The 27,366-nt window shown below is 46.2% G+C and overlaps 1 protein-coding gene across 1 annotated transcript in view; it reads left to right on the top strand.

Annotated features, from left to right (window-relative positions):
* LOC119187261 (cell adhesion molecule DSCAM) overlaps positions 1 to 21,632 on the top strand; it is a 168,105-nt gene extending 146,473 nt beyond the window's left edge. The window contains exons 4-7 of the mRNA XM_037435451.2: positions 4,590 to 4,828; positions 11,446 to 11,607; positions 13,760 to 14,114; positions 14,630 to 21,632. Coding sequence (XP_037291348.2) covers positions 4,590 to 4,828; positions 11,446 to 11,607; positions 13,760 to 14,114; positions 14,630 to 14,760 — 887 coding nt within the window. The 3' untranslated portion in view covers positions 14,761 to 21,632. The remainder of the gene's footprint in view (positions 1 to 4,589; positions 4,829 to 11,445; positions 11,608 to 13,759; positions 14,115 to 14,629) is intronic.
* Positions 21,633 to 27,366: the final 5,734 nt, after the last annotated feature.

The following is a 27,366-nucleotide window of genomic DNA, read 5'->3' as shown; positions in this document are numbered from 1 at the left end:
GTAAACAAGTGGTTATAAAAGACAAACGCGGCTGTTTAACGCATGTCTGTGCGTGCATTTGTACATATATTTAGTGCCACTCTCTAATGTTTAACTCAATAACAAAGTTACAGCACAGTCACCTTCCATCCGCAATCTTCGCACAACGCCGATTCCCCAGGTACGTGGGATCTGCCGAATTTTTTTTGTGCCTATCATCATAAACTCTGTTTCTCGTTCGTTCTTCAACAACCCATTTTTTTTCTGAAGTGTAGGGTACCAAACCGGAGTCTTCCTCTGGTTAACCTTCCTGTATTTCCTTTATCTCTCTCTCGGATTCACGGATTACCATCCTCTGCTTGATAACAAGGAATTATTTATACTTCGCAAAAAACTAGATACCGTACATTGTCTTGAATGTCAACACAACACTTCACTTTTGTTTCATTTCAGTTGTATTTATCCATGTAAGTACTTTTGAACAAAAGATTATGTTGTAGAGATGAACTTAGCAAAACAACACACTCCAATACCATTTTGTGCACTGGTATTGTGCAGATAATAATAAGGAAAACGGTACTGAACTTTTATGAAAGTTGGTCACGTAATAGTACTGCTTTTTTTTACCACCTGTGACGTATGAATAAAGAATAATGCGCATTCGTGCGTTCTCACTTACTATGAGGCCGCTTATTTCATCTGGAAGACGTATAACGCAAAGCGATCCGCTGTGTAGACAATCGTATACTGATTCACCAACAGAACTGCTGATGAAAGTCGAATTACTAACCATTGAAAACAGAGCAAAGATGGCGACAATAAAGATCCTATTTTAATGTTTGAATGCCGAAATTAGGATTGACGCCACTAAGTTAGGATTGACGCCACTAACCCTACCAAACATTAGCTGAATGCTCAATCAACAGGAATTGCCTTGGATTTTATTATCTTATTTTTCTCTGGAAATTGAAAAATTGAATGAATTACGTAAAACGATGACTAATTGCAAGTATATAAGTAATTTTGTAACACCATTGCAAAAAGATGCTGATGACCAAGCAGATGCAGTAGCCATTCTGTTTTTTTTTCCTCCCAGACATTATACTTTACTGTGCAGTGTTATCATCCGAAAGTAAGTCAGCCTTTTCTTTTTTTTTCGTGAACGCGAATGCAAGAGTGTATCGAAATGTTGTGCTTATGTACCTAATTGCATCGGCTGCGACTAATGAGTTTTTTTTTGCTTATATGTATGTATCTGAAGATGCTGATAATTGTGCGAAGTACTCTAATATTTCTCTTTTGTTCAAGCTGTTGCGCATTTGTGCACCGTTTTGTTTTTGTATTAATGTACATAAAAATTATGCTTTAATACTACAGTTACTGTACCTAAATGTATTTGCCGCGACTGAATGAGTCTATTTTCTTTTTCTCTCTTTCCTGTTTTATGTGAACGTATTTGGAAAGGCGCATTATCGTGCGATATACTTACATTTTTTACTGTTCATGATCCTCTGGCTTTCTGTGGGCGCTGTTGTATAGTTATTGCAGCAGTAAGTTAATGTAGTCTTGTTTTAAATAGTTTTGAGTGTATTATCCGAATTTTATTTTGTCCCTTTAATTAGGCGATACTCTAACATGTGTTCCTCCTGCAATGATCTCGAATGTGGCAGGCAGTATTGTTGAATAAAAAAAAATATGCACACTAAACCACTCGCAGTATTCTAATGCGCTAATGGATTCGTATATCTCCAGCGTCCCGAAGCAGCTGAAAGCTCGTCGTTGTAGGAAAAATGTGCGTCCATATTGGAAGCCATTCTTATTCGTTAGCATGGCAAATTTCTTCTATGTGTAATGTTCGCGAACAGTCATGACATGCACGACTTCATCCCGCACGGCTCTCACAGCCACCGAATTACGCCGAACAAGGTCTAATTCAGCACGTGTCGGAAAGAACGGTGCTCGGGGTGCTTACCATCGGCGCAACAGCTACCGCTCACTGTTCTCACTATTCTTCACAGCGTAGCGCATCGCTAACGACAGACTGTTTCGTCCAGCCAGCTAAGGCGATTTCTCCGTTTTTTTTCATGCATGACTGAGGAGACCGAAACGAAGGCACACAACTATCCGCTGTATTTTCTTGGGACAACCATTTGGACGAGATGTAATGGTGCTGATTTGGTGGCGGCTTCCTACGGAAAAGCCCCATATCGGGTTCTACCGTTGCTTCTCTGTCAGGGTCCACGGTGATAGTAAGTCGCACCTTAAGCTCTCGGATCGTTGGTCGGTTCGTCCTGTCTCGCGTTAATGGAAGCATGCGTTTCGGTCATTGCGCAGTACATTTGCCGAACAGCCGCCATCGTTTAACCAGGACAGCCGTGGCTTAATAGCGTTCCTCAGGAGCCTCGGGGGCACAACTCCCACTCTTTAACACAATGTAGAAAGCGTACGTTTTGCGTCATCTTTGCAGAGCCTCATTTGCTCGTGCTTTTCAAACTTTCTTATTCGTTACTTTGTATGCCTAAATTTCGAGCTTCCTTCCTTTCTGGCACTTTTGCGCCATCTTGCCGGTCTATAACCAGATTGCCGGGCTGTTACATTAGTGCAGGCATCCCCCTCCGCGTATAGCCAAACTTACTTGCACATTGTATTATTTTAGTTTTGGTTTTTGTTTTCATCGAACAGGATTGTATACTAATCACAAAGACTGGCACCATAAACCTCTGCAGGAAGTTTGTTGCTACCAGTTTCATGAATACAGTCAGCGCAAAAACACCTAGATGCATGTCGAGTAACAAAAGTAGGATGACATAACACCTATATTAATACGAATGCAGGCAAACGCAGTTTATAATGGTCAAATCCAACTATATCGAACGTATCGATGGAAGTGAAATTGCTGTAGGCCCGTGTGCTCAGATTTGGGTGCACGTTAAAGAACCCCAGGTGGTAGACAAATTCCGGAGCCCTCCACTATACGGCGTTTCTCATAATCATATGGTGGTTTTGGGACGTTAAACCCAATATATCAATCAGATCATCTATATCGAACGCGGGTAAATTGAACTATTTCTGAATGCGGCTATGCCGTAACATCAATGTACTGGAAAATGTTCGGCTTCTTAGAACAAAACCAGCCTGAACACTGCGTATCGAACACTAGGCAGCCGGAGTCCGCCGTGTTAGTGCAGTGGTTGCGGCTCTCGGCATGATGACTCGAAGGTCGAGGATTCGATTCCCGTCGCGGTGATTGTGACTCCACGGAGGCGAAATGGTGGCTGCATTTCGATTGATGTGATGAAGGCCTGTGTAATGTGCGTTAAACAACGCCATATGTTAGATGTTTCCGAAGCCCGACCAGTACGACGCGTCTCATAATCATGTCGCGGTTCTGTCATAACGTGAAAGGAAGGGGGAAACACCCCAGAAGGTTGGCTCTGTCACAGAAGAAGTGGCCGCTTCCTCACGAAAGCGGACTTTCTCGCGTGCACTTGGGAGAGCAGGTGGTGTCATTAGAAGGGCCCCGTGTGCAACTATGCATGTTGCCAACACATGCTTCCTGCCGTGATTCCTGGTTGTCGCACCGGTCGGCGCGTTGTGCGTGGTTGCCGATCGCTTCTCTTTAATCCTCCGCTCCCTTTGTTAGTGAGATGGAAGAAGCTGCTGTTTTCCATAAAGCTGGGGATAACCTTTTACAAATACAAACGTACAGAAGAAAAAGAAGTCTTCTTTGTCGCCGCTGCGTACAGTAACCATGCATTGCGAGAAGCATGCTGAGTAAAGTATTACAATAGGATGGAAAAGTGGGCTAGTTGGTAATTAATGATGGTTCAGCGAACTGGGAGCGCGGGGGTAAACACAGACACAAAGCAAAGAGGAGGCACTCGTGCTGTGTGCCTCTTCTTTGTTTTGTGTCTGTGTTCATCCCCGCGCTCCCAGTTCGCTGAACCATCATGAGTAAAGTATTAGTTTAATATTGCGATCAACACGCACTGTCGAGGCGGCTGGCGCCCGAGAAGTTGGCACAGCTGCGTAGGAAAATGAGAGAGGCGCTTTTTGAAGACGATACCATACTGTCTCGCGCAGAACTGACTTCCCTGAATATATTACTTTCCTCACTTCCAACACTGAACGGCCCAAAAAAAGACAACAACAACAACAACAACAACAACAACAACAACAACAACAACAACAACAACAACAACATAGTCTCTGTGCATTGCCGTGAAGCCACCTTCTATGCATTATTGTAAAATATTGCAGTGAAGCTTACGTGTCCACTAAAATTGACTGCGTAAATACCGCGAATTCTTTAAAAGTGTTGTACTAACCGTAAGATATATCGAATTCACTGCTGTTCTTTTTTTCTGTATATGCGGACATGACTGTGTGCAAAAATGAAGTAGCGTGCATGCCAGCACAAGCAGAGCGGGGCACTCTCTTCATTTTAACGTTAGGGCCAGACATTGCCTTTCTTCTTGTTCTCCGCTTCATGTACCCTGCATGTACCCGCGCTTTCGGGCGTCCCATTTTCGTGCCGCATATTTTCCCCGAATTTCTCGGTTTATTTAGTCATTCATGATTGCACAATTAGCTTTTCTTTGTTTTCGCAGAGACCCCGTGGGCTAAGCCGCCGCGGACACTTCGGCTAGACGGTGCCGAGCCAGCGCGCATCCTCAAATCGGTGCCACCGCAGCAGCAGCAACTGGGCTACGTCGGTTCGCCGGACTATTGGCCGTTCGCGGGACACACGGCGCCGTCTTTTGACCCCGCAACGCCACGTAACGTCACCACCCAGCTGGGACAGACCGTGTACCTCAGCTGCATGGTCAACAACCTGGGCGACAAGACGGTGAGTCTTAACGCGAAAGCTTGAAGGACGGACGCGTTGCAGCGCGCGGCTTTTGGCGCGGCGCCGTGCCCTTCTTCTTATATGGAGAAACCGGGTGAGTGGCTACCCCAAACTGCCAGCCCTGTTTCTCCTTACGAAGATTGCGTGGAACTGACCACGCGCTGACGTGAACTTACATTACGTGAACTAACCATGCGCTGACGTGAACTTACGTTACGTGAACTAACCACGCGCTGACTCGCTGCAACGCGTACGTGCGGTCGGGCGTTTAGGTGCGTCATCAAACATGCAAATGCATCAGTAGCGTCGACACCCCCGTTGGTGGGGTCGACGCTTCTGATGCAAAAATTAATCGCGTCATGACGTCTAGATGTGAAGTGGTCACGATGTCGCGGATTGACAAATTTCTTTGACGTTGTTGTGACATCATTATGAGGAGATTATGGCGTCACTGGGACGTCATCACGTGACATTGTCTCTTGGTCAAAGGTGTACTGATCACGGAGGCTGTGCAAAACCAGGTGTGGTGCAAAACCGCGCAATACCTCTTATCTTGGAGGCAGGGCGAAACCACGCTAGGTTCAGAAACATTTTAGGCATGCATGGGGGCGAAGATTGTTGCATGGACTGATAAGAAAAAGAAAGTGGTGGCTTTGGACTTCTATTTGTCATAAGAGAATGCGTAAAGGACCCAGTGAGCATTTTCTTTACCGCATTAAATTAGAATGCATTGCAAAGGAATTTCGCTTAGGTGCACTTACGCTCATGGTTGGCATCGTCATGGCCAGTTGCACGCAATTTCTGACGAGCATCCACGAATACAGTCGAACGTATGCGCCGCTGCCATTTGTTTAGATGATCGATGGTGGCTGCGCACTTGCAAGCACGAGGACAAACCCTTGCAAGGGCACACACAAGGACGCCGCTGTGCAAATATACCGATTTATTGCTCGAAAATGCATATATATTGTTACGGGAGAATAACTTTACTTTATAAAACGAGGAATAAACTCGGTGGTGGACAAGATGGCGCCCAGTTGGCTCACAGATCTGACAACATCGTCCTCCTCTTTGTCTTCTTCGTCGTTCTCATCCTACCGTTACATGATTTCCCCGGCGGCTGGAGCACCGACCCGGTGCTAATCAGGAGGCACTGGAGTAATACGGTTTGAGTCGCGTAACATGCACTACGTCAGTGTGAGGGTGAATGATGGCGGGGTCCGTAGGGGTGATTTCGTATGTGACGTCAGTTACTTGGCGTAAGATACGGTAGGGACCTGAATAGCGTGGGAGTAACTTCTCCGAAAGTCCAACGCGGCGCGAGGGGAACCATAACAGAACGAGATCTCCGGGTGTGAAGTGGACGTCACGATGGCGGGCGTCGTATACGCTCTTCTGATTGTCCTGGGAGTCCAGTAAGCGTCGTCGAGCAACTTGGCGTGCCGCTTGGGCCTTCATTATTGCATCACGAGCGTACTGAGACTTGTCATTTAGTCCGGCCGGCAGGAGGGTGTCGAAAGGTAGCGCAGGGTCACGGCCGAACAACAGAAAAAAAGGAGAGAACCCAGCGGTGTCGTGTCTGGAAGAATTGTACGCGAATGTTACAAACGGTAACGTAGTGTCCCAGTCGCGGTGATCGGTGGAGACATACATGGAGAGCATGTCGGTGAGAGTGCGATTGAGGCGCTCCGTTAGACCATTTGTTTGTGGATGGTAAGCAGTCGAGAGCTTGTGTTTAGTGGCGCAGGAGCGGAGGAGGTCATCAACCACTTTGGAAAGGAAGTAGCTGCCTCGGTCGGTAAGGAGTTGTCGAGGGGCGCCATGATGTAAGATGACGTCCTCCAAAAGGAAATCGGCCACGTCAGTTGCACAGCTGGTTGGAAGGGCCCGTGTGATCGCGTATCGGGTAGCATAATCGGTTGCTACTGCAATCCACCGATTACCCGCAGCTGACGTAGGAAAAGGGCCAAGCAGGTCCACGCCAACACGGTAGAATGGGTCTCGTGGTATGTGCAGTGGCTGAAGACGTCCGGCCGGAGGGGCATTTGGTTTTTTCCGTCGTTGACAAGGGTCGCAGGCTGCAATATAACGGCAGACGTCGCGGTACATGCCAGGCCAGAAGAAGCGCCGGCGAACTCTGTCGTAGGTCCGTGACACGCCGAGGTGACCCGCTGTAGGTGCATCATGAAGCTGGGCGAGAACAGTGTGACGCAATTGAATGGGAACGACGAGTAGTCTTTCGGGGCCGTCAGGACGCATATTGCAACGGTACAATACACCATCATGTATTTCAAACATTCGAAGGGAAGGGTCGGGCCTCACCGATGTGAGCCTTCGGATAATACCGTCCAAGAAAGTATCTCGTCGCTGCTCGATTGCAATGTCATGAAACGCGGATAGAGAGAAAACGTCGACAGGAAGGGTGGTTTTAGAGGAGTCGCCGTCTGGAGGGTCGACAGGATACCGGGACAAGCAGTCCGCATCTTGATGCAGGCGGCCGGTTTTATACAGGACTGAGTAATCAAATTCTTGAAGGCGCAGCGCCCAACGGCCAAGACGGCCGGAAGGGTCTTTAAGGGACGAAAGCCAGCACAAGGCGTGGTGATCTGTGATTACTGTGAATGGCCGGCCGTACAAATAGGGACGAAATTTACCGACTGCCCAAACAAGTGCCAAACATTCCCGGTCAGTTATTGAATATTTTCTTTCAGCAGGCGAAAGAAGGCGGCTGGCATAAGCAACAACACGGTCTCGTCCTTGTTGTTTCTGGGCGAGGACTGCACCGATGCCATAGCCACTTGCGTCTGTACGAACTTCTGTTGGAGATGAGATATCAAAGTGGGCGAGGATAGGCGGAGACGTAAGCAGACACACTAGATTTTGAAACGCATCTGCTTGCTCAGGGCCCCAGATGAAGCCAGCGTCTTTTTTGAGAAGTTGAGTGAGAGGGCGTGCTACGTCGGCGAAGTTTTTAACAAAGCGGCGGAAGTAAGAACAGAGGCCAACGAAACTGCGAACGTCTTTGGTACAGGTTGGTACAGGGAAATCTCTTACTGCGCGTATTTTATCTTGATCAGGGCGAACCCCTACAGAATCAACGAGATGTCCGAGGACAGAAATTTCACGACGGCCGAAGTGGCACTTTGCCGAATTGAGTTGCAGGCCCGCCTTACGAAAGACAGATAAGATTTTCGATAGCCTTTCAAGGTGCGTCGCAAAAGAAGGCGAAAAAACGATAACGTCGTCCAGGTAGCACAGGCAGATGGACCACTTGAAGCCGTGCAACAGAGCGTCCATCATACGTTCGAATGTGGCGGGCGCATTGCATAAACCGAATGGCATCACTTTAAACTCGTAAAGGCCGTCGGGAGTGATAAACGCCGTCTTCTCACGGTCCATGTCATCAACGGCAATCTGCCAGTACCCAGAGCGAAGGTCAATGGAGGAAAAATATTTTGCGCCGTGAAGGCAATCCAGGGCATCGTCTATGCGTGGTAAAGGGTAGACGTCCTTCTTCGTTATTTTGTTTAAATGGCGATAATCGACGCAAAATCTCCAGCTGTTGTCCTTCTTCTTTACAAGTACAACAGGGGACGCCCAGGGACTGCATGAAGGCTCGATGATATTCCGAGAAAGCATTTTGTCGACCTCCTGTTGGATGATGCGCCGCTCTGCATGGGAAACACGGTAGGGTCTCCGATGGATGGGACTCGTATCGCCTGTATCAATCCGGTGCTTAACAACGGACGTCTGGCCGAGTGGGCGGTCGCCAAGGTCGAAGATGTCCCAAAAAGATGCAAGCAGGGAACGCAGGTCGTTAGCTTGTTCTTTCGGCAAGTCGGGGGCAATCATCTTGGTTAACACACTTTGGTCTGATGGAGGAGTAGACGAAGTTTTTTCGGCACTCGGGATGCTGTCATAACTTAGAGTGCAAATATGGCACTCTGCCGCCGGCACGATCTCGGCTAGAGATATACCACGAGGGAGGACTTGTGTACATAGTGAAAAATTCACTAGGGGTAGGCAGGATGCATTGGCCGTAATAGTGACGACGGTGTGAGGAAACGCAACGTTGTGCGAAAGCAGGACGTCAACATTGGGGGACACAATATAAACACCGTCTGGGACAGGTGGAACAGGGGAGACGCCTATGTAAGCTACTGTTCGTTGAGGGAGACGCACGTGTTCTGTAGAACAAAGCCGACTTGGAGGGCAACTTGGAGGATCAACAACATTAGGTAGAGCGAGTTGCACTATACCGGCAGAGCAGTCTATCAAGGCCGAATGTTCAGACAAAAAGTCTTGGCCCAAAATTATGTCATTAGGGCAGTGTTCTAAAACATAAAACAGAACTGATGTGTGGTGTCCGGCGACGCTGACGCGAGCTGAGCACACACCAATTACGGCGACTTTTCCACCATCGGCCGTTCGGACCACAGGAGTTGGGCCAGGAGTAAGGACTTTCTTCAGCCGTGCTCTAAGGTCAGCGTTCATGATAGACACGTGTGCGCCAGTGTCAATGAGGGCTGTAGTAGGTACACCGTCGACGTCAACATTGATAAGGTTCTGATGTGCGGGCAAGGTCAGTAGAGGATTTTGGCATCGGGTCGGTATTGCAGCATCACCTCCAAGAGCTGCTCCCGTCAGTTTTCCGGAGGTGAACGCCGGAACGAGCTTGGGGACGGCGATCGGCGAGATGGGGGCGAGCGGGAGAAACGGCGTTGCGGCGAAGGGGAGCGGCTGGATCGGGGGCGCGAGGAATTCTCAGGCGTTAGCGGCTCGGTTTTCGGTGATGAGCGTGAATTCCAGGCAGGTGGGCGATGGGGCGGAGGGTGAGGCCACGGAGCAGAGCTGGACCAAGCACGGCAGTGACGCGAAATGTGGCCTATACGACCGCAATTGAAGCATATCGGCCGGTCGTCTGGGGTGCGCCATACCGCCGGGTCGCGATAATGTGGGCTGGCAGAAAAACGTCGGTTGGGCGGAACAGTCACGGGTGGATTTGGTGGGGCGTAGTCTGGACGATGAATGGAGCAGACGTTTAAGCCGGCGTTGGCCAGTTCTTGCCTCACGACGGTCTGTATGAGAGAGACGGTGGCGTGATAGCTTTCGGAGTTGGGGGAGGCTGACACGAGTGGAGCTGCGGCTTCTATTTCCCGACGGACAATACGGACAACGTCACCGGGACTTTCCGTAGAAGGTAGGCGAGGGTCTTCGCATGTGGATGTTGCAGCCGTGTTTGGAAGCCGGGCAAACTGGTGGAGAACACGGCGGCTCTTCGCTTCTTCAAAGCGCCGGCATTCCGAAATAATGTCGTGGACCGTAGATGAATTCTTGAACACAAGAAGGTGAAAGGCGTCATCTGCTATGCCCTTAATAATATGGCCAACCTTATCGGCTTCGGACATCTGCGAGTCTACCTTGCGGCACAAAGCGAGCACGTCCTGAATGTACGTGAGGTATGATTCGGTGCACGTCTGAACTCGACGTGCGAGCTCGTTTTGGGCGGCGCGTTGACTTCCCACAGGCCTGCCAAATAGCTCCCGGAGCTTTTGCTTGCATAACTCCCAGCTAGTCAGTTCTTCCTCGTGCGTCTCGTACCAGACCTTTGCGGTACCTCTGAGATAAAAAATCACGTTGGCCAGCATGAGCGTTGGATCCCATCGCATACGTACACCCACTCGTTCGTATGACTTCAGCCAGGCTTCTACGTCAATGCCATCAGTGCCAGAAAAGGTACCTGGATCTCTCGGGGGCTCCAAGATGAGGGTTGACGGTCCAGTTGGAGAAAGCACGGACGTAGTTGGAGAAGGCACGGTAGTCGGGGAAGGGTCGGCATTGTTGACTTCAGTCGCCATGGGGGAGACCACTAGGCGCCCGCTACGAAGCTCCGTTTTGCGTGAAGTGAGTACCCCGGCTCCTCCACCAATGATGTTACGGGAGAATAACTTTACTTTATAAAACGAGGAATAAACTCGGTGGTGGACAAGATGGCGCCCAGTTGGCTCACAGATCTGACAACATCGTCCTCCTCTTTGTCTTCTTCGTCGTTCTCATCCTACCGTTACAATATGTGGTTTGGAATCCATGTGCTGAACGTCTAAACTCCATTCTGTACACATCAGTCAACTTTGTGGAGGATGGCGAACTTTATTGCAGTAGATGTGTTAACACTAGGAAATAGTTCATGTTTGTTTCGCACTCATGATGTGATTTGTTTCAGTTTTATGGAGGGTAAAAAATAAGTAGCTTTTGTGGCTTGGGAAGGGAGAAAACAAAAGGGAGAAGGTGGGTCGGTTAACCAGACGCATGTCGAACTGCTACCCTATGCTGGGGGAATGAGAAAGCGTTTGACACACAGAAAGAGAGAGAGAGAGGAAAAGATATCAGTGATCTATAAATGCACGGACGCCTATGTCGCAGTCTGTGCGCACAACTTTCATGTTGTGCTTGTGTTGCCGGGCTGATTGTTGTGTTTCTTTTTTTTCAAAATTTGGGCCAGCAACTTTATATTTGGCTCTGAGTCGACAACATTGTAAATTCGACAAAGCTATCGGAAGTTTCTTCTGTATTTTGTTTTTGAAAACTCCGACAGAGAACTGCTTCCTTTCATGCAGGTAACGTGGATCAGGCGCAAAGACCTGCACGTGCTGACGGTGGGCCTGGACACGTATGTCCAGGACCCGCGATTCCAGGCCATCCACCTAGAACGCTCCAACGACTGGGCGCTGCAGATACGCTACGCTCAGCTAAACGACCAGGGACTCTACGAGTGCCAGGTGAGATGGTGTACCTTTACGGATTACGTAACGTGTGAAAGCATACGTAACAAAAAAACGAGGGTCTTTCTCTCTACGTTTGCCGTATTGGGTGAAGGTCATATAGAATGTTTTATTCTAGAAAACTGTCACTTGCTCAGCCTAATGAACTGTTGCAGCAGATGGCCCACGTGAAAGTATTTCGTGTAAGTGATTCTTAAAAGAGAAAAAAGAAGAGAAAAGTGAGCCAGTGATTGCCTGCACCATGGTGCGACACTTCAACAGCGACTCACGGGGGATGGAGGTAAGGGGGACTAAAAGGGATAGGGAGGAATAAAATGGATAGGAATAAAGATAGGGGCAGGGACAGAGAGACCCACATACAGAAATAGGGTAAAGATGGGAAAGATGGACACAGCCGCAAGAGTCCGAGGACGGGGCACCACTCAGCGAGAGCCCTTGTCGGCGTCAGGAGATGGCGTAGGGCGAGCCAGTCAACCAGAGCTGCGCTTTCTTGGGAGATCACGGGGGCACAATCAGCCGGCACGAAATCCAGCGAGCGAGAGACGTGGAAGTCGCATGTGTTTCTAGTCACTGCTGTGCACGCATTCGCGTGCCTCTTGTGTGACAAGCGGTGATTGGACCAATGATCGCGCTCAGAGAAAACAGGCTTTTGTGTTTACTAACACTTCCGTTTAGGGATAGTACGGTAAGTGTTTGTTTGCGTACGACACTGGTGTTTGCTTTCTAGAGTGCTATTGGGACTGTTGAACGGCTGGATACGCTTACTTGAATATTGTCTAACACTCTATCCTGCATGACATTACAACAGCTAGTGCCCCGATGCACATTCTGTATAGGCTACAAATGGTGTGCTGCGTTTTTCTTGACCTTTTAGCAATACACCTCGGAACACAAGATCATCAATTTCGTAAGACAAACTTCGCTGCAAGCATATGCTTTCGTTTTTGCTAAGTGATTAACTCCACTGCTCAGATCTGTGTTAATAAACAGTACTGTCTGCTCAGTACTGTCTCAGATCAACAATAATTACTCTCTAATGACATAAGGGCGCTCATTTAGATAACTTGTTGAATTTTGAATATAGGCACGGGGGACAGAAATGAATAAGCCTTTCAGAATATGCGTATAATTCACATTATCCTATACATACGTGGGCGTAGTGAAGTTATTGATGAAGGTTTCAAGCAGTTACAAAATTGCTGCAAATACTGTACCTTTGAGACAGCGATATTAGGGTGGTCCAGAATTTTTTAATTTTTTTTCTGAAACGCACAAGGCTATTCAATAGTTATTAGGGTAAGCAGCCATGCATTAAGTAGAATTTTCGCAGCTTGTCAAAACAAACCTCAGGCAATTATATATGCTTGGATAAAAAGCGATCATATACCACGGCTATGTTTATGCATATAAACAAACTTGCAATACTAACTGTTTTAGTCAGCAGGAACTTATTATGATAGGTATGTTTACCTAATCACATCGTTCAGCTTACCCTTCACGCTGCGTGCTTTAATGTAAGCTAGACATTGTAGAATGCGCTTATACTCTCCTTTCGACCACTTGATGTACACCTGCACTACCGCGAGCTCATAAGGCAAGACATCTGTCTCATCTTCGCCACCCTGCCCACATGGGTGTTATACCTGCTTCAGTCACGTGTTTAGAAGGCATGTGGGTATAAATACTGACTTTCACTTTGTCGTCGTCATCGTTGTTGTTGTCCTTGATGTCGTCGTTGTTGTCCTTCATGCCATCGTTGTTGTCGTCGTTGTCGTCGTAGTTGTAGTCGTTGTCGTCACCGTTGTTGTTGTTGTCGTCGTTGTTGTCATCGTTGTTGTCGTTGTTGTTGCCGCCGTTGTTGTTGTTGTTGTTGTTGTTGTTTCTTCTTAAAGGACGATGACCTTGACTACTCACGGCCTACCTTCGTTTGAATACGCAAAGTTTGCCCCAGCATGGACAGTGTAAAAAATTTACGTGGGATAAGATCGGTTGATTGAGCAGTTCATCAACGTGAAAAGTAAGAAAGTGTGTGTGTGGCTCCATGGCACAGCTCGGCAGTGGCCGAGTCAGAAACGATTATATTAACACGTTTATCGAGAGCCACGATTGAGGTTGCCCCCACAACCTCTCGCTGCATCAACGTACGCAGGTGAGCTCGGATCCGAAGATGAGCCTGTTCGTGCGCCTGCGAGTGCTTGTGGCTCGCGCCGAGATCGTGGGGGCCAGCTCGGGTCAGCTGTTCCTGAAGACGGGTTCCACCATCAACTTGACGTGCGAGATCAGCCAGAGTCCCGAGCCGCCCGTGTTCGTGTTCTGGTACCACAACGATCGCATGATCAACTACGACGAGGCGGCCAAGAGCCACATCCTGGTGCGTAAGGCCGGCAGGAACGCCGCCGTGTCACGCCTGCTGGTGCACGATGCAGTGCCCTCGGACTCCGGCAACTACACCTGCGGGCCGTCGAACGCAGACGCGACGAGCGTCGCCGTATTCGTGCTCAATGGTAATCACCCCATTGCTCGTCGGAGACGGCTGCATAGTTTGACACTCAAGCGGGTAGCGTACAGCTACTATCTTGTACTTATGAGGCAGGCGACTGCTCCGCGAAGGCATCATCAATACGCACTGGGCTACCTAGTGTGTTAACAAGAATGGAGGTGGAGCAGAATGCTTTCAGACTTGCAGACGTATTATCCTACGTAAAATTAAACTTGGTCATGTCTTCTCACGTGTTATATTTACATGGCGCTTTTGTTTTGAAATACTGAACACGTCAACTGTTGAAATGCAGCTATATTAGGTTTCGTTTTAAAACTTTTTCATGAGTACATAAAAGCGCTGCGTATGCAAAAATCATGAGCTACAGACTGTCCGCGTGCAAGCAACGCAAATAATGTTGTTGTATATTGGTAAAAGAAGACCGCCTAGCAATTCTCAGCTCTGTTTACTGTAACTAGCTTCAAGGAAACCTGCTTGGGACTTCAAGAACCACGTCGTTCTTTTTTATCTTTCTTTTAGGTGAGAAGCCTGCCGCCATTCAACACGACTCCACGCCCCCTTCCACAGCCCGACCGTCGGTGTGCGTCTCGGATGTGGTGGTGCTGCTCGCGGTATTGGTGGCCTTGAGGACTGTGCGCGCCCACAGGTGATGAAAGTGGACGTCGCCTCCTCCCGCACGTCGACACGCCACACAGATCACCCAACGACGACACTCCTGCACCTTCGCCGCGCGGAACGATGCTAGCCAGCCGTGAATCGTCGCGACGCGCGTCTCCCATTGTATAACACGACATGACCACGGTTAATTTCGTCGCCTACGCCCGTACGGCAAGTACGCTCGTGAATGTGCATCCGCCGTGCTTGTAAAGCAAAAAGACTGCGCACTGCTTAAGCGCTCTTCATGTGTGTGATGTGCGCGTGCATTCGGCTGTGTACTGCTGTTGGAGTGCGACCGTCAGTCTTTCTTCGCCCTGTTTGCTTACGCTCTGTCCTCGATGCTAAGGAACTTGTAACCGACGGATGACGTGGTAGCACGATCGCAGTGCCACCCCCGTGAAGTGCGAGGGACGAAAACGCGGTGACTGCAGGGAAGATGCTGACGGAGAGATGTGACAGGGCCTTTCGGACGATCCCAGTTTGTCCTGCAGCGTTAAGAGACGTGAACCTCCACACACGCACCCCCCCCCCCCACACACACACACAGTCTCTTTTCTGACATTACCTTTATCTTGAGCAAAACGCTCCCATGGCTTCCTTTTCTGCCACTTAAGCACTTGTTACTCAGCGACACACCGCATTTAACGGTTGCGGGAACAACAACAACAAAAACAAAAAACACACCAGTTAAACACAAATGTCTGATTTTCAAAACTGGGAGGAGGTGAGCGCAGAATATTCCGTGGTTACGCTTTTTGTATGTATGTGTGTGGGTGAAGTTTATGCTGCCCTTTCCCTGCTCGCTGACGCAGAAAGACCTGAGTCCATAAAGTGCGGAGTATGCAGCACAATGCTTGAAGACAACGGAGGCACTTAAATAATGGTAGATATACATGAAAATATCTCACTCATGAAAGAAGCAGTATAGTTAAAAAAGAAGAGACTCAGTCCAAGCATTTTTAACCTTCTAAGACGGGAATGCTTGTCAAATACACATTGGTGAGTAAAATATATATGTATGTAAAGAAAGCCGCTGAAGTCGCTGTATGAAGTCGCTGCATGCATGAAAAAAAAATACTTAGTAGAATCACTTCATCTGTCAAATTCAAGGTATAATCACTTACGAGAAAAAAATAGCAACACTGGTATTTTATGCATGTCAGAAGAGACTCATGTCAGAAAGGACGTCAGAAGAGACTATGGAGCGACATGGTTCACTTCCATTCTAAACGAACAATAGCGCGACAAAAACAGGGACGGGAAACAACGCTGTAGTTTGTCTTTTCTTTCCCATACCTGTTTTCGTCGCACTATTATTCGCTTAAAATAAAAGGACAGGCCGAGCGATATTGAATAACGCTTGTCGCATCGAATGACGACGCGTGCAAGAGCTATTAACATTCGCCTGATTCGAATAAAGAATCTATAACGATACGTGTAGTAACAATAAGACAGACTGGTAATGATATGAGGTAAGGTGGTAGAACATGTGTGCTAACGGTAACAGATAATTCTCAGATGCGAATTCGCATGGTGAAACGCGGCACTCATTCATGTGACATGGTTATTGTAAGCATTGTCTGGTCATGGTCGCACAAACATGGATCACATGTCGCACTACTGATCATGTTTTGAATGCTCGCTTCAATAAGAAACGTGCCTGCCATGGCTGAATGTCAGAGACATTATCATTGTGGCTATGTGATGATCCACAAAAATTATGATAAGAGCCAAATGCCCCATAAAAAAGATTTCCGATATGTCGAACCATCATCGCGGGTGCTCTCACTCTACTGCCAGAACGTGCAGCTTTCTGAGCATGCTGTCTTATTAACATGAAACTATTGTCACAAAGTTCATAAAATACTTATATGTTACACTAACTTGTTGTTTGCCACCTATAAGATGTTTTATATCTCCAAATTTTGCAGTAATTTTGATGCGTACTTGTGACGCAAATGCTTATGTGTGACTTTTTAATGATATTTTTGTGTTGTGGAAAATATTTCTTCTTTTATAGAAAATTCTTTAATGCAAGATTGGCTTAGAATAAGGCAATTTAGCTTTTTTGTCTGCTCAATAATAATACACAGGTACACAACTTAAGGTATAAATTGGTAAGGCAAATAAAAGTCTCGCTTGTTGACTGCGTCACTTTTCTGGAAACTGTATTAAATGTTCGGGTCTTATGGAACAAATATAAGGTAGAAAAACAAGGAGTTCTTTGTTGAAAAAATGTGAGCGAACAGCGAGAACACTGCCGGACTCCAGTGCGAGGATTTAAAACAGTCGGCATGACTCAGTCGAAGATGTATGCTCGTGCTTGAAATTAGGCATCTTGTATTCTCTGAGCATGCGAGTATTTGCTCCATATAGTTAATGTTGCGTTTTCTTTCGCATCGCTTTACTGGTCAACGTTTTTGCCACGGAACTTGGAACAAGTGTAAAGTGCATACTGGCGGCGCTCATTTGATTTGCTAAGTGCCAGCCTTTATTTTATCTCTCATGTTTGTCAACATGGCAAATGACATTTGCCGGCTTCGAGGCGAAAGCTGTGTGAAATGCCGATGTGCTGAAAAAAAAAGAAAAGAAGTTGACGTTCACGCTTGTTCCTGTCAACGTCTTACGTGTCGCACTCGGGATCAGGGCTAGCGAGCGAAGAATTATCACGGCGCAATCGTGCGGACTTGTCGACAGATTTTATTAAGTATCACCGAAGGCAATACGTCGGCAGGGTAGCACCACCATTCTTGATATGATCAGATTCACAGATGCGCGACCTTTCTCGATATTTCTTATTACGTATAGGCTGCGTGCACTAGTAAATGGGAAAAATAACATGGTGTTTCAATGACGCGTGGCTTCCAGGTGGCTCCCTTGAATGTTTCGCTTCTCTGAGGTAAATTTCAAATGGCTCTATGCGCGTACTAGTCGGTGTAGATTAATAGTGGAAACGTGGCAGCGCGAACAAACATGGCAAAGAAAAAGTACGACACAAGCAAGAGCTTTCTTGTGCCGTACTCTTTCTGTGTCCCGTTTGTTTGCGCTACCACATTTCTATGTTCGAAGGTCGCAGGATTGAATCCTGACTGCAGCGGCCGCATTTCTATGGGGGCGGAACTCTAGAAGCTGACGTGCTTAGATTTAGGCACACGTTAAGGGGTCCCTGAGAGGTGAAAGTTTCAGGAGTACTCCTGTACTTCGTCTCATCTGCAGTCTCTCATGGCGTCGGCGTCTCCTCGTGGTTTTCGAATGTAAAATCGCATCTAATTCCATTAAATGCTTGGCTGTCGCTGCAGAAGGCTATATACGTGGTTCTTTATGCAGCGGGTTGTTAGTTCTCAGAATTTTCCCCTGCATTCTTACATCTCGCGCAACTATTTCTTTAGACAAAATGTGTCGCAACAAAACTTACGTGGCGCTGTGAACATTTGAACTGAGCAAGGGAAATAGCTTGTGAAAATCTTGTAAAGGAAATTGCACAAAGGTTACGAATGCCCTGCGTCACTCCTAATTGATTAAGTCACTCAATAGTTTTCTGGCAGGAGTTTAAAAAACTTTCACCATAAAGATACAGAAGCTTCTACAGTGAGGTAGCTGTGATTACTATGCATTTCCCTGCAGAAATTTTGACCTAAATATTGGCCGTTCATTGCGAAAGCCTACACGCTGCCTTTTTGGTCTGTGACCTAAATGCTTGTATTTACATACTGAGCAAGGTGATAAAATACACTTACGATAACTTCTTGTTGAGGAAGTTGGTGCTTCTTAATATTATAACTGCCTTCAGCGTTGAAAGCACACACCACAGGATAAGGCGATGTTACAGAGGGATCTTTCCTGTCGCCTAAATATGATACTATAAAACCAAACTGCATTTTTTTCCAAGTTCTTACCTGTTTCCTATATCTTGAAATAGCGTTGCTAAAATAACAGAAGTGAAAAAGAATCTTAAAAGAGAAAGGGATATTATAATGAAGATATGCGGAAGTCCGCCTAGTTTTGTACGCCTGCAAATCGTATTTTTCGCATAGGATTACTTCTCAAAAAAAAAAAAACGTCAGATACAATATTACGTCAAGAAGTGTACATGAAAAATAAAAAAAGAAGAGAGCGTAGAGATTATGCGTGATGCTCTGGAACTGAGCGGGGCTCCTTTTGAAGAGAGTACGATTGGGTACGATCGGGATGATAGAAACTTGCACAACCTGCTTTGATGAAAAGATCGTCGCAATATGGTTTAACGTTCACGCTCTTATGCAGAGAAACTGCGAACTCTTCAGATATCTATAAAGCAATCTACCATACGTCAAAACAATGCTATGTATCCGCAATGGCTCCCACCAGCCTGAAGAGTGTGAGCGTAACGAAAGACACAAGTGGTTTTTCGCTTTTTTAGCGGCCACAACATTTTGATTGCCCCCTTCCCCGGCTGAACCCGCAGAATTTTAGTGGATACTACTTGTAAGCATGCATTGTATACGTAATATAACTTAAATAAAGGTCAAACGCTTTACAAGGCGGTGCCATTGTCTGAGGAAGGAACTGGAGGGAAAAGAAAGGCAGGCATGTTAACCGGCACACGTCTTAGACGACGAAAGTTCATATGCGCCTAAGTTGACGGTGAAGAAATCCGAACGTTACTGTCAGCATTTGGCAAAGACGTGACGCGTATTACGAGTAACTTTAAACAAGTTTTTTTTTTGACTACCCGATATTATACGCATTTACGCAAAGGCTTATGTACGGCCTTCACTTAGACACAACATAGTTGCATTATATGTTGCAGCACTGCGTGAACGTAGTCAAGCATGCGTGTTAACTACTTATAAATCCACAAATGGCATCTCTTCCGATTACGAGATTCAAAAACCAAAACGAGACACAGAAAAGAAAACGTGTATTGTGCAGGGAAACGCTGTCTTTCGCGTATGACGGATAGCATGCGCCGAGAGAAATTCCTCTGTGTATCGTAGCTGCTGCCCACCCTGCTCGGCTGGCAGCGTTTGTATATTGTGTTGTCGAAGCCACCGGAGCATGTGCGTGAGAAGCTTGCCCTGTGAGTGATTATGACGGTGCACAAAAAAAAGGAATATAAGAGGAAACACAGAGAACCTAAAGGAGTAACTGGTTCGATCATATAAGATAGGTAAGCAATGTAACGAATCAGAAAAGAAGCAGTGGCTATAACACTAACGTGATAGTTGTTGCATAATGTTTTGCGCCGTACTGTCTGCTCACTGTATTAGGAATTGCGCAGTGACTTGGAAATGCAGTATTGGTACAATATAACATTATCGAGGGTACAGTTTTTCATTTCATAACTCGTAACTGCTATTTCCGGGAATATCTTGACAGGAGAGTTCTGACTTACATACGAGTAGAACAAGATAAATTGTTGAAGCTTCCCCTTTTCTTTTTTATTTTCACGTTGTGACTATCAATTTAAAGTGACCATACGGGGGCGTGTGAGGTATCCATCACTGAGACGAAATGTGTTGTGCAGTGCCTGCTTAAGTAAGGCTTCGCTGACACATTGCTACAGTAGTGACGAATAACCAGCAACCTTGGTTGGATTCAGTGCATTGCAGAAAATGACCAGGTGTCGCCCATTTTTCATTTTATATTTTTATATATTTTTAATATAAAGACATGTACGGTTCATGTGAAATAGCTCTCAAACTTCATGCAGGGAACTACCATACTAGTAATGTATTCTGAGAACAACAGAGTAGGGTGAGATTTCAAAATGCACTTCTATGGGTTGCTTGGAAGCGACGAACACGCTTCCTTTCATCAGCACTATAACTCAGTCATATGATCTTGTGTCATGAACACTTTGTTGACAAACAATATCAGGAGCCATATTCATTTCTTGCTGAGTGATATCACTCAATAGACAACTACTAACTAATAAGTTCATATGTCAGTGAAGTTTCATTCTTTTCCAAATGCCACTACATAAGTGCACTCAATCTAGAAAAATAAACGCGCGTGTAGAGTGCTACTTGATAATGAAAGTTAAACGCCGTGTTGCACTGAAACATAACAAAGCAATTTGCATGAGGTGCTAAACGGCGTTCGACAACATGGAAGTTTAATGAAACAGCCATTGCTCGTTAAAGGGTAAAAACTCTTCATTGAGGTTAAAGAGTAACCTAAAGTAACCGTTTTTGGTAGACGTAGTCAAAACTCAATAGATAGCACTGTACACAAGCGCCTGAGAAACAAAAGCGAGTAATGCGTGTGTCAACCCCCCCCCCCCCTACGCTTGTAAGTAATTCACGAGCCACCATTCCTCCAACTCATCCTCACCGTACGTCTGAAAGCCACTCTATATCAACCATAAAACTTTGCTCGGTGTTCTCAGCTGTGTATCGCCATATTTTTGGACGTGATCGCCATTCCTTCTGTGTCTAGGAAATTCTGGTATGCCCTAAAGGCGGAACGGCAGCATTCAAACCTGTTTGTCAACACTTTCGTGGTATAAACTGGTTTCCCGACGACGGAGCGACTCTGGGATAAATGAGACTGCAGACGGTGGAATATGAATGCGACGCTTGCGAGCTTTTCAATCACCACTTTTGATGTGCGAATGACGAGTGTATCGATTGAAACATTTTGACCGTCTCGGGCACCACGTGTCAGAGCATGGCCTTGAAATGTGTGCAATGTTGTTACAATCATTTCTAGTCAATTTATTCATCTACGTTTCAAGAGTAAAAAAAATAACACATCGTTTGAGATTATGTCATTTAACAAGGGTGATATGTGGATCCAATGTTACATTATACTTCATGTTGATGGTTCCTAGGTTGTTTGTAAATAATTGCTCAGAATCTATAATAAAAATTACATGAACAATGTTCTGTCCAAGAGTGTTATTCTTGTAAGGTTGCTGAAGTGCCAATATATTTTTACACGATGCCAGCAATCTGATACTGCAGGAAGTAACACTAAAGTAACCAGTATCGAATTGTAAGTTTAAAGTCACTGAAGAGTGACGTGTGTTGATTGATACTTTTTCCATGGCTAAACTGATTGTGTACGCTATGCACTACGAGTTTAAAAAATACATTGAAAGCTTCCTTGACACGAAGAGACTGCGTATAAGCAATATCTGTTTTCAAGCCGAGTATGCGGTGTTGCGGTGCCGGATGCTGGCACGAAGGAGGCGTTCACCATTCCGGCCGCAGCGCTAGCAGCACCTCGATGAAGGCGAAATGCTAGAAGTGCGTGTATTGTGGGATGTCAGTTCGCGTTAAAGAACACCAGATGGCCGAAATTTCCGGAGCCGCCCTCTCCGGCGTGCTCAACATTGTATCGTAGTTGTGGCATGTTAAAAAAAGCCCAGATATTACTATTGCCATGGTGAATGTACACAGAGCTGCATTTGGGTGTTTCCTTTTATTGTTTTTGTGCTTCCTTACCAAGATCTGCATTCTTCAAATTTCTTTATTACAGAAAAAAAATGCGCATATTGATACAATCATGCGTCGTGTACTCGTATGTGTGACCCGCCAGACTTCGGCAACGCGTCCTACACTTCGATGGGGTATCGAAAGTTTCTTCGCATACATAAAGGCTATGTTGCTATGAACTATAAAACACGGCATGCCTTTAGATGTTGTCTATTTAGCGAAACAAGAAGTCATGCGTTAATGCGCGAAATTACGATGACAAGAAAGTAGTTGTTGTTATCTAAATAGTGAGTATATGTAGATGCAGTAATAGCTAGGATGTGAACGTGGCTGTTCCATGTTATCGACCTTCTGTCGCATACAAGGCAACACGAAGACATAAAGGAAGAGAACGATCGCAACAACAGGCACACACGCGTTATTTCGATCGAAACGTTGAATAACTCATACTTGTGCAACGCATGAACTGGTGTGGCAAACATAGCATGAGCGATGAAAGAAAAAATCCTACAGCCCTGAAATGAGTCAAATATGATCGAGATACTCGTCAGAGAAGCATTAGGCAGACGAAAGGTCGCCCGATTTTGCGATCTTTCATCGCAGCTCATGGTGCAGTTCGCTTTCACCTAGCGATGGCTAACGGTACAATGGGCATTATGCAACGCTGCGCCGTCTGCGCAATCGGCCGACAGTGTTCTGTACTAATGAAGCAGCAGCAATACCTATGTTGAACCTTCGCAGCATTGTCCCATCGCCGTACACGACTTAGGTCGAAGACGTATCGACAGAGTGCAAATGGTCTTTTTCGTTTTAGAAACACAACGCGCATGACACAGACATTGACGTACACACCATTACGCAACATTCATACACTCGTGACATGAAATTTCGGGTTTCGCTCGTTTAGGACTGTGTAGCTCTTATGTAAAATAATGAAAAATGCTCTCTGTGAGTGTGCTTCTGTTGATGCGTAGCCACCCGTCGCTAATAGTCGCAATTCACGCGAACACATTACCGACAGGAGCAGTGTTTCAACTACCAGCTACCCTGTGTGACGGCAATCTATCATGTGTTGTAGCACAGATAAGCAGCCAGACTCTCTCTAACACACACACACACACACACACACACACACACACACACACACACACACACACACACACACACACACACTCTGGCTCTAAACAGCCACGTACGATGACAGGCATGCTGCCCGAGTATGCAAGGTGACAGCAGCAAGCATGAGCAACGGAAGAGCTCCTGCAATGTTCAAGGCTTGCCTATAGCGGTAGAATTTGTTTTCGCGGTCAAAGCCGTAACCCGCTTTGCGGTATGTAAAGTACAAACGCATAGGTCAGCCGCAGCAGTATACCACACACTGCTGCTGCGCCACATTCCACTCTCCAAGTAGCTGCTCTCAGTTGTTGCATGCACTGCGGTGTCGGAATATTGCCGCGAGAAGATTAGTTGCGTGATTGATTGATATGTGGGGTTTAACGTCCCAAAACCACCATATGATTATGAGAGACGCCGTAGTGGAGGGCACCGGAATTTCCGACCACCTGGGGTTCTTTAACGTGCACCCAAATCTGAGCACCACGGGCCTACATCATTTCCGCCTCCGTCGGAAATGCAGCCGCCGCAGCCGGGATTCGATCCCGTGACCTGGGGTCAGCAGCCGAGTACGTTAGCCACTAGGCCACCGCGGCGGGGCAGGGCAGCTGCGTGTCTTGGCCGGCGCGCTTCCCTAGGGGCGAGATGGTGAGCCTTATTTTGAGTGGTTCGATGCACCAATCAGGAAAAATTGTTAGGTGTATCATCGAACGCAAAAATTTAGCGTCGGCGGCGTCAACGCTGGCGGTGCAAAACATCACGATATGATTACTTGACAGATCGTCATTTTGTGACGCAATCATAACATGACGTTGTATGATGACGTCATCACATGATATTGTCGCTTAATTAGATGTGGGCCGATCCTGGAGACGTGAACAGCGTGAGGAACACATGAAGACAAGAAGCCGACGAGGACTAGCGCTGACTTGCAGCTTAAGTTTATTAACACGAACATAGAATGCAAAATAACACGTGATCACCGTTCATTCATTCGGACATGACTGTAGGCTTGGAAAGATAACCGAAAGTCAGAAAAAAAGAAGCAATAAACAACAGTAAAACGCGAAAAGACATCGAGCAAAGCAGCCTGAGTACATCTAGCTTATCATTCCAGATGAAACTAAGGTAACGTGTCTTGTTTGCTATCTGGGTTTAGTTTTTCATCTTAATGTTAATACATTTCAGTTAGAAGTCAGCCCCAGTCCCCGTTGGTTCCTTGTCATTTCTTTGTATCACGCGCTGTTCACATCACCGTGGAATGTCAGCTAGACCGTTCTCACATCTCGTTTTCATCATGGACGCAGTGAAAGACCGGACGAGGTACGGAAAGATTTCGGTCAGGGCCGTAGGCAGATGAATACACCGGACGGGAAGAAGAAGATGATGGCTTTAGCCTTCCGATTTATCTTAGGCGAACGCGTCAAGAACCACGTGAGTTTTTATCCACTGAGTGCGCCCATGCTTGGAAAGGAAAGGCAGTCTAGCACAAAGCCAGAAAAAAAAAACTTCCACGCCAAGCACACAAGAACGCACTTATGCGTTCTACTCTTCCATAGAGTTTCTTAAATTTAACTAGAGAGGACTCTGGCGCTGCGATCGTTCAGCGACCATGGAAATAATATACGGATTTGCCTATTCATCGTACTTGCGGGAATCACACTTGTGGCTACGTTTATTGCTGTGTTCAGAAGAAAAGAACGAACCTTTTTGAACTTCGTGGCGCGATTTGAAATGGTAAGCCTAAAAGATTAAGATGGTGAAGTGCAACCGATGTACATTTGCTGATTTATGTTCCGTGACAAAAGAGCTCCAAGCAACGCGTACGCAACAGAGCCAGAAGTAGGAAGATTTGACAAATTCATGTTCTGCCCATCATTCCGATGCTCGCTGAAGCGCCGTGCGTGACAGCTCCCATCGACACTATAGCGCCAAAGTTCCCTCTACTGTATTGACAGCAAACTATATGAATTCTTCGCAGTGCGAATGCGTTCAAGACCTTCTAATGAAAGTGAGTTTTTACGTGATTCTGAACTATTCTCCTAATATCCGCACGTGGCGAATACTTGCACTGGTTTTCAGGTAACTGTGGACTCGTTCCAATAGACGGTAAATGAGCATTATAATCACAGCGCTAAGTTCGAGAATCCTAACTTTGTTTTTATCCAAGTACGTTATACACCTGATTTCATACAACGGCTGAGTGGCATACAAACGTCAAGATAGAGTTTCGGATAAGCACAGTATACATGTTAGTTCTATTGTACCTCATGTACTATGTGTCGCCGCGCTCCCTTCCCACGCTTTATGTTACTAGACCATAGCACGTGTCGATATTTCCTTGAAACGCTCCAGAATATCTGACAGCATTCAATTTATTTGAGGATCAACGGATAAATTTGAGCACAGAAACGTGAACCAAGTCTATTCTCGAAGAAACGCAGCCACCAACGATAATGTTAGAATGTTTTATCCGACCCACCTTGCTATAGATCACTTCATCGACAACCGACGCTCAGTTCATCGCTCTCTGTGAACAGTGCGAATCGTCTGTAGTTTCGCTGTGTTCGTTGGGCAAAATTTTGACCAAATGAAAAAACCGACGTGCCAACTGTGACCGCCAACTAAAACCGCCAACTGTGACCTTCAATGTCGCGACCACGCAACAATATGAAAAAAAAGGCCTTCCATTTCTCACCTGGTATAGGACATTAATAAGGGTTCTTTACAACCGTATTTGTCGTATAATGCGTTTTTAGACGCCTTTAACTATTGCAGCTATACCTCATATCGATTCACGAGGAAGAATTGACTAGTTCTTGATCGTAAGCGTGTTTATGTTTTCGTTAGTCGAACAGCTTCACCTCTAATATGTTGGATGACATGGCTCACAACATTTACGAGCGCGCGAACTTTCCATTATAGATTATCTGGCAACTCTAACCATGAAAGGAAAACCTGTGATTTGACGCCGCTGCTATGATTGTACCCATCGATTTCACTATCACTGAGTGTGCAGTCGGTACTTATTTTGGGAGACGGATTTGCATAGAAATTACAAACACCAATTGTTTTTTTAAGCTACACGGCAGCAGAGACACGTCAATAAAGCAAAAACGTGTGGAGAATTTGACGCAATCGTAGCACGAAAGTAACAAATTAAAGACGTCGATTCTACACTTCGAACAGTGAACGACGCCTTAAATGGCTGTCCACGTTGCCGTCATTGTAACCATTGCGTTGCGTCTTTATTGGCTATGAACTACGATTCTTATAATTCTGTTCATAGATGTGTGTTTCCTTTCTCTCCATTAGTTCTTCTGCTTCTGCCTTTTTTCTTTCTTTGTTTGTTTCTTTCTTTCTTATATTCCAGACTTTGGCAGCCGCGACATCGACTGGCACGGTACACGTGGAGTTACGTTATTCGCGAATACGTGGCGAATATTGGAGGTCATAAATAATGCCCTCGTGCGCGGCACACGTGGTAGTGCCCCCTTCGTGACATGGCTCGCAATGAGGAAGCGGATCGAAGCCGAGCTCGGCTCAGTGACGCTTGCCAGATGCGAAGCTGTCGACCTAGACTGGCACGAAAAAAACAAACAAAAGGTTGTGCGAGTCCCACCAGTGCTGGGAAGCCGTTGTGGCGCCTTTCCGGCGCTTTTCAGTGATAAAAAATATATGTACATAATTTATCGGGCTCAATTCAACTACAACGATCATGCAACGCGAATAATTCTGAGTTAGCAAAGAACGAGTTTCAATCGATGTCGTGAATATTGCGCAGCAAAGGTAAATGCGTCTGCAACGTGTTTCCGGGTAGAGCACATTGTGTTTTTTCGTGATATAAGCGGCCGTCACTGAAGATAATGTAGGCGTTGTAGACACGCAGTGTCGTCAAGTCTTAGTTGTTCATCACTCTATGAAGAACACCATTCCGCATCGGAAACCATGGCATACCACGTATTTTTTTCGATAAACCATGTAAATTAGTCAGAACTTACACGTCAATCAGGAAACTTCAGTTGGCTGCGACAGTGACTTGCCTCTCTTGCTTTCTGACTTCTC

Source organism: Rhipicephalus microplus, unplaced genomic scaffold (genome assembly GCF_043290135.1).
Source record: "Rhipicephalus microplus isolate Deutch F79 unplaced genomic scaffold, USDA_Rmic scaffold_52, whole genome shotgun sequence".
Taxonomy (NCBI): domain Eukaryota; kingdom Metazoa; phylum Arthropoda; class Arachnida; order Ixodida; family Ixodidae; genus Rhipicephalus; species Rhipicephalus microplus.
This window is presented reverse-complemented; position numbering and strand designations above follow the sequence as displayed.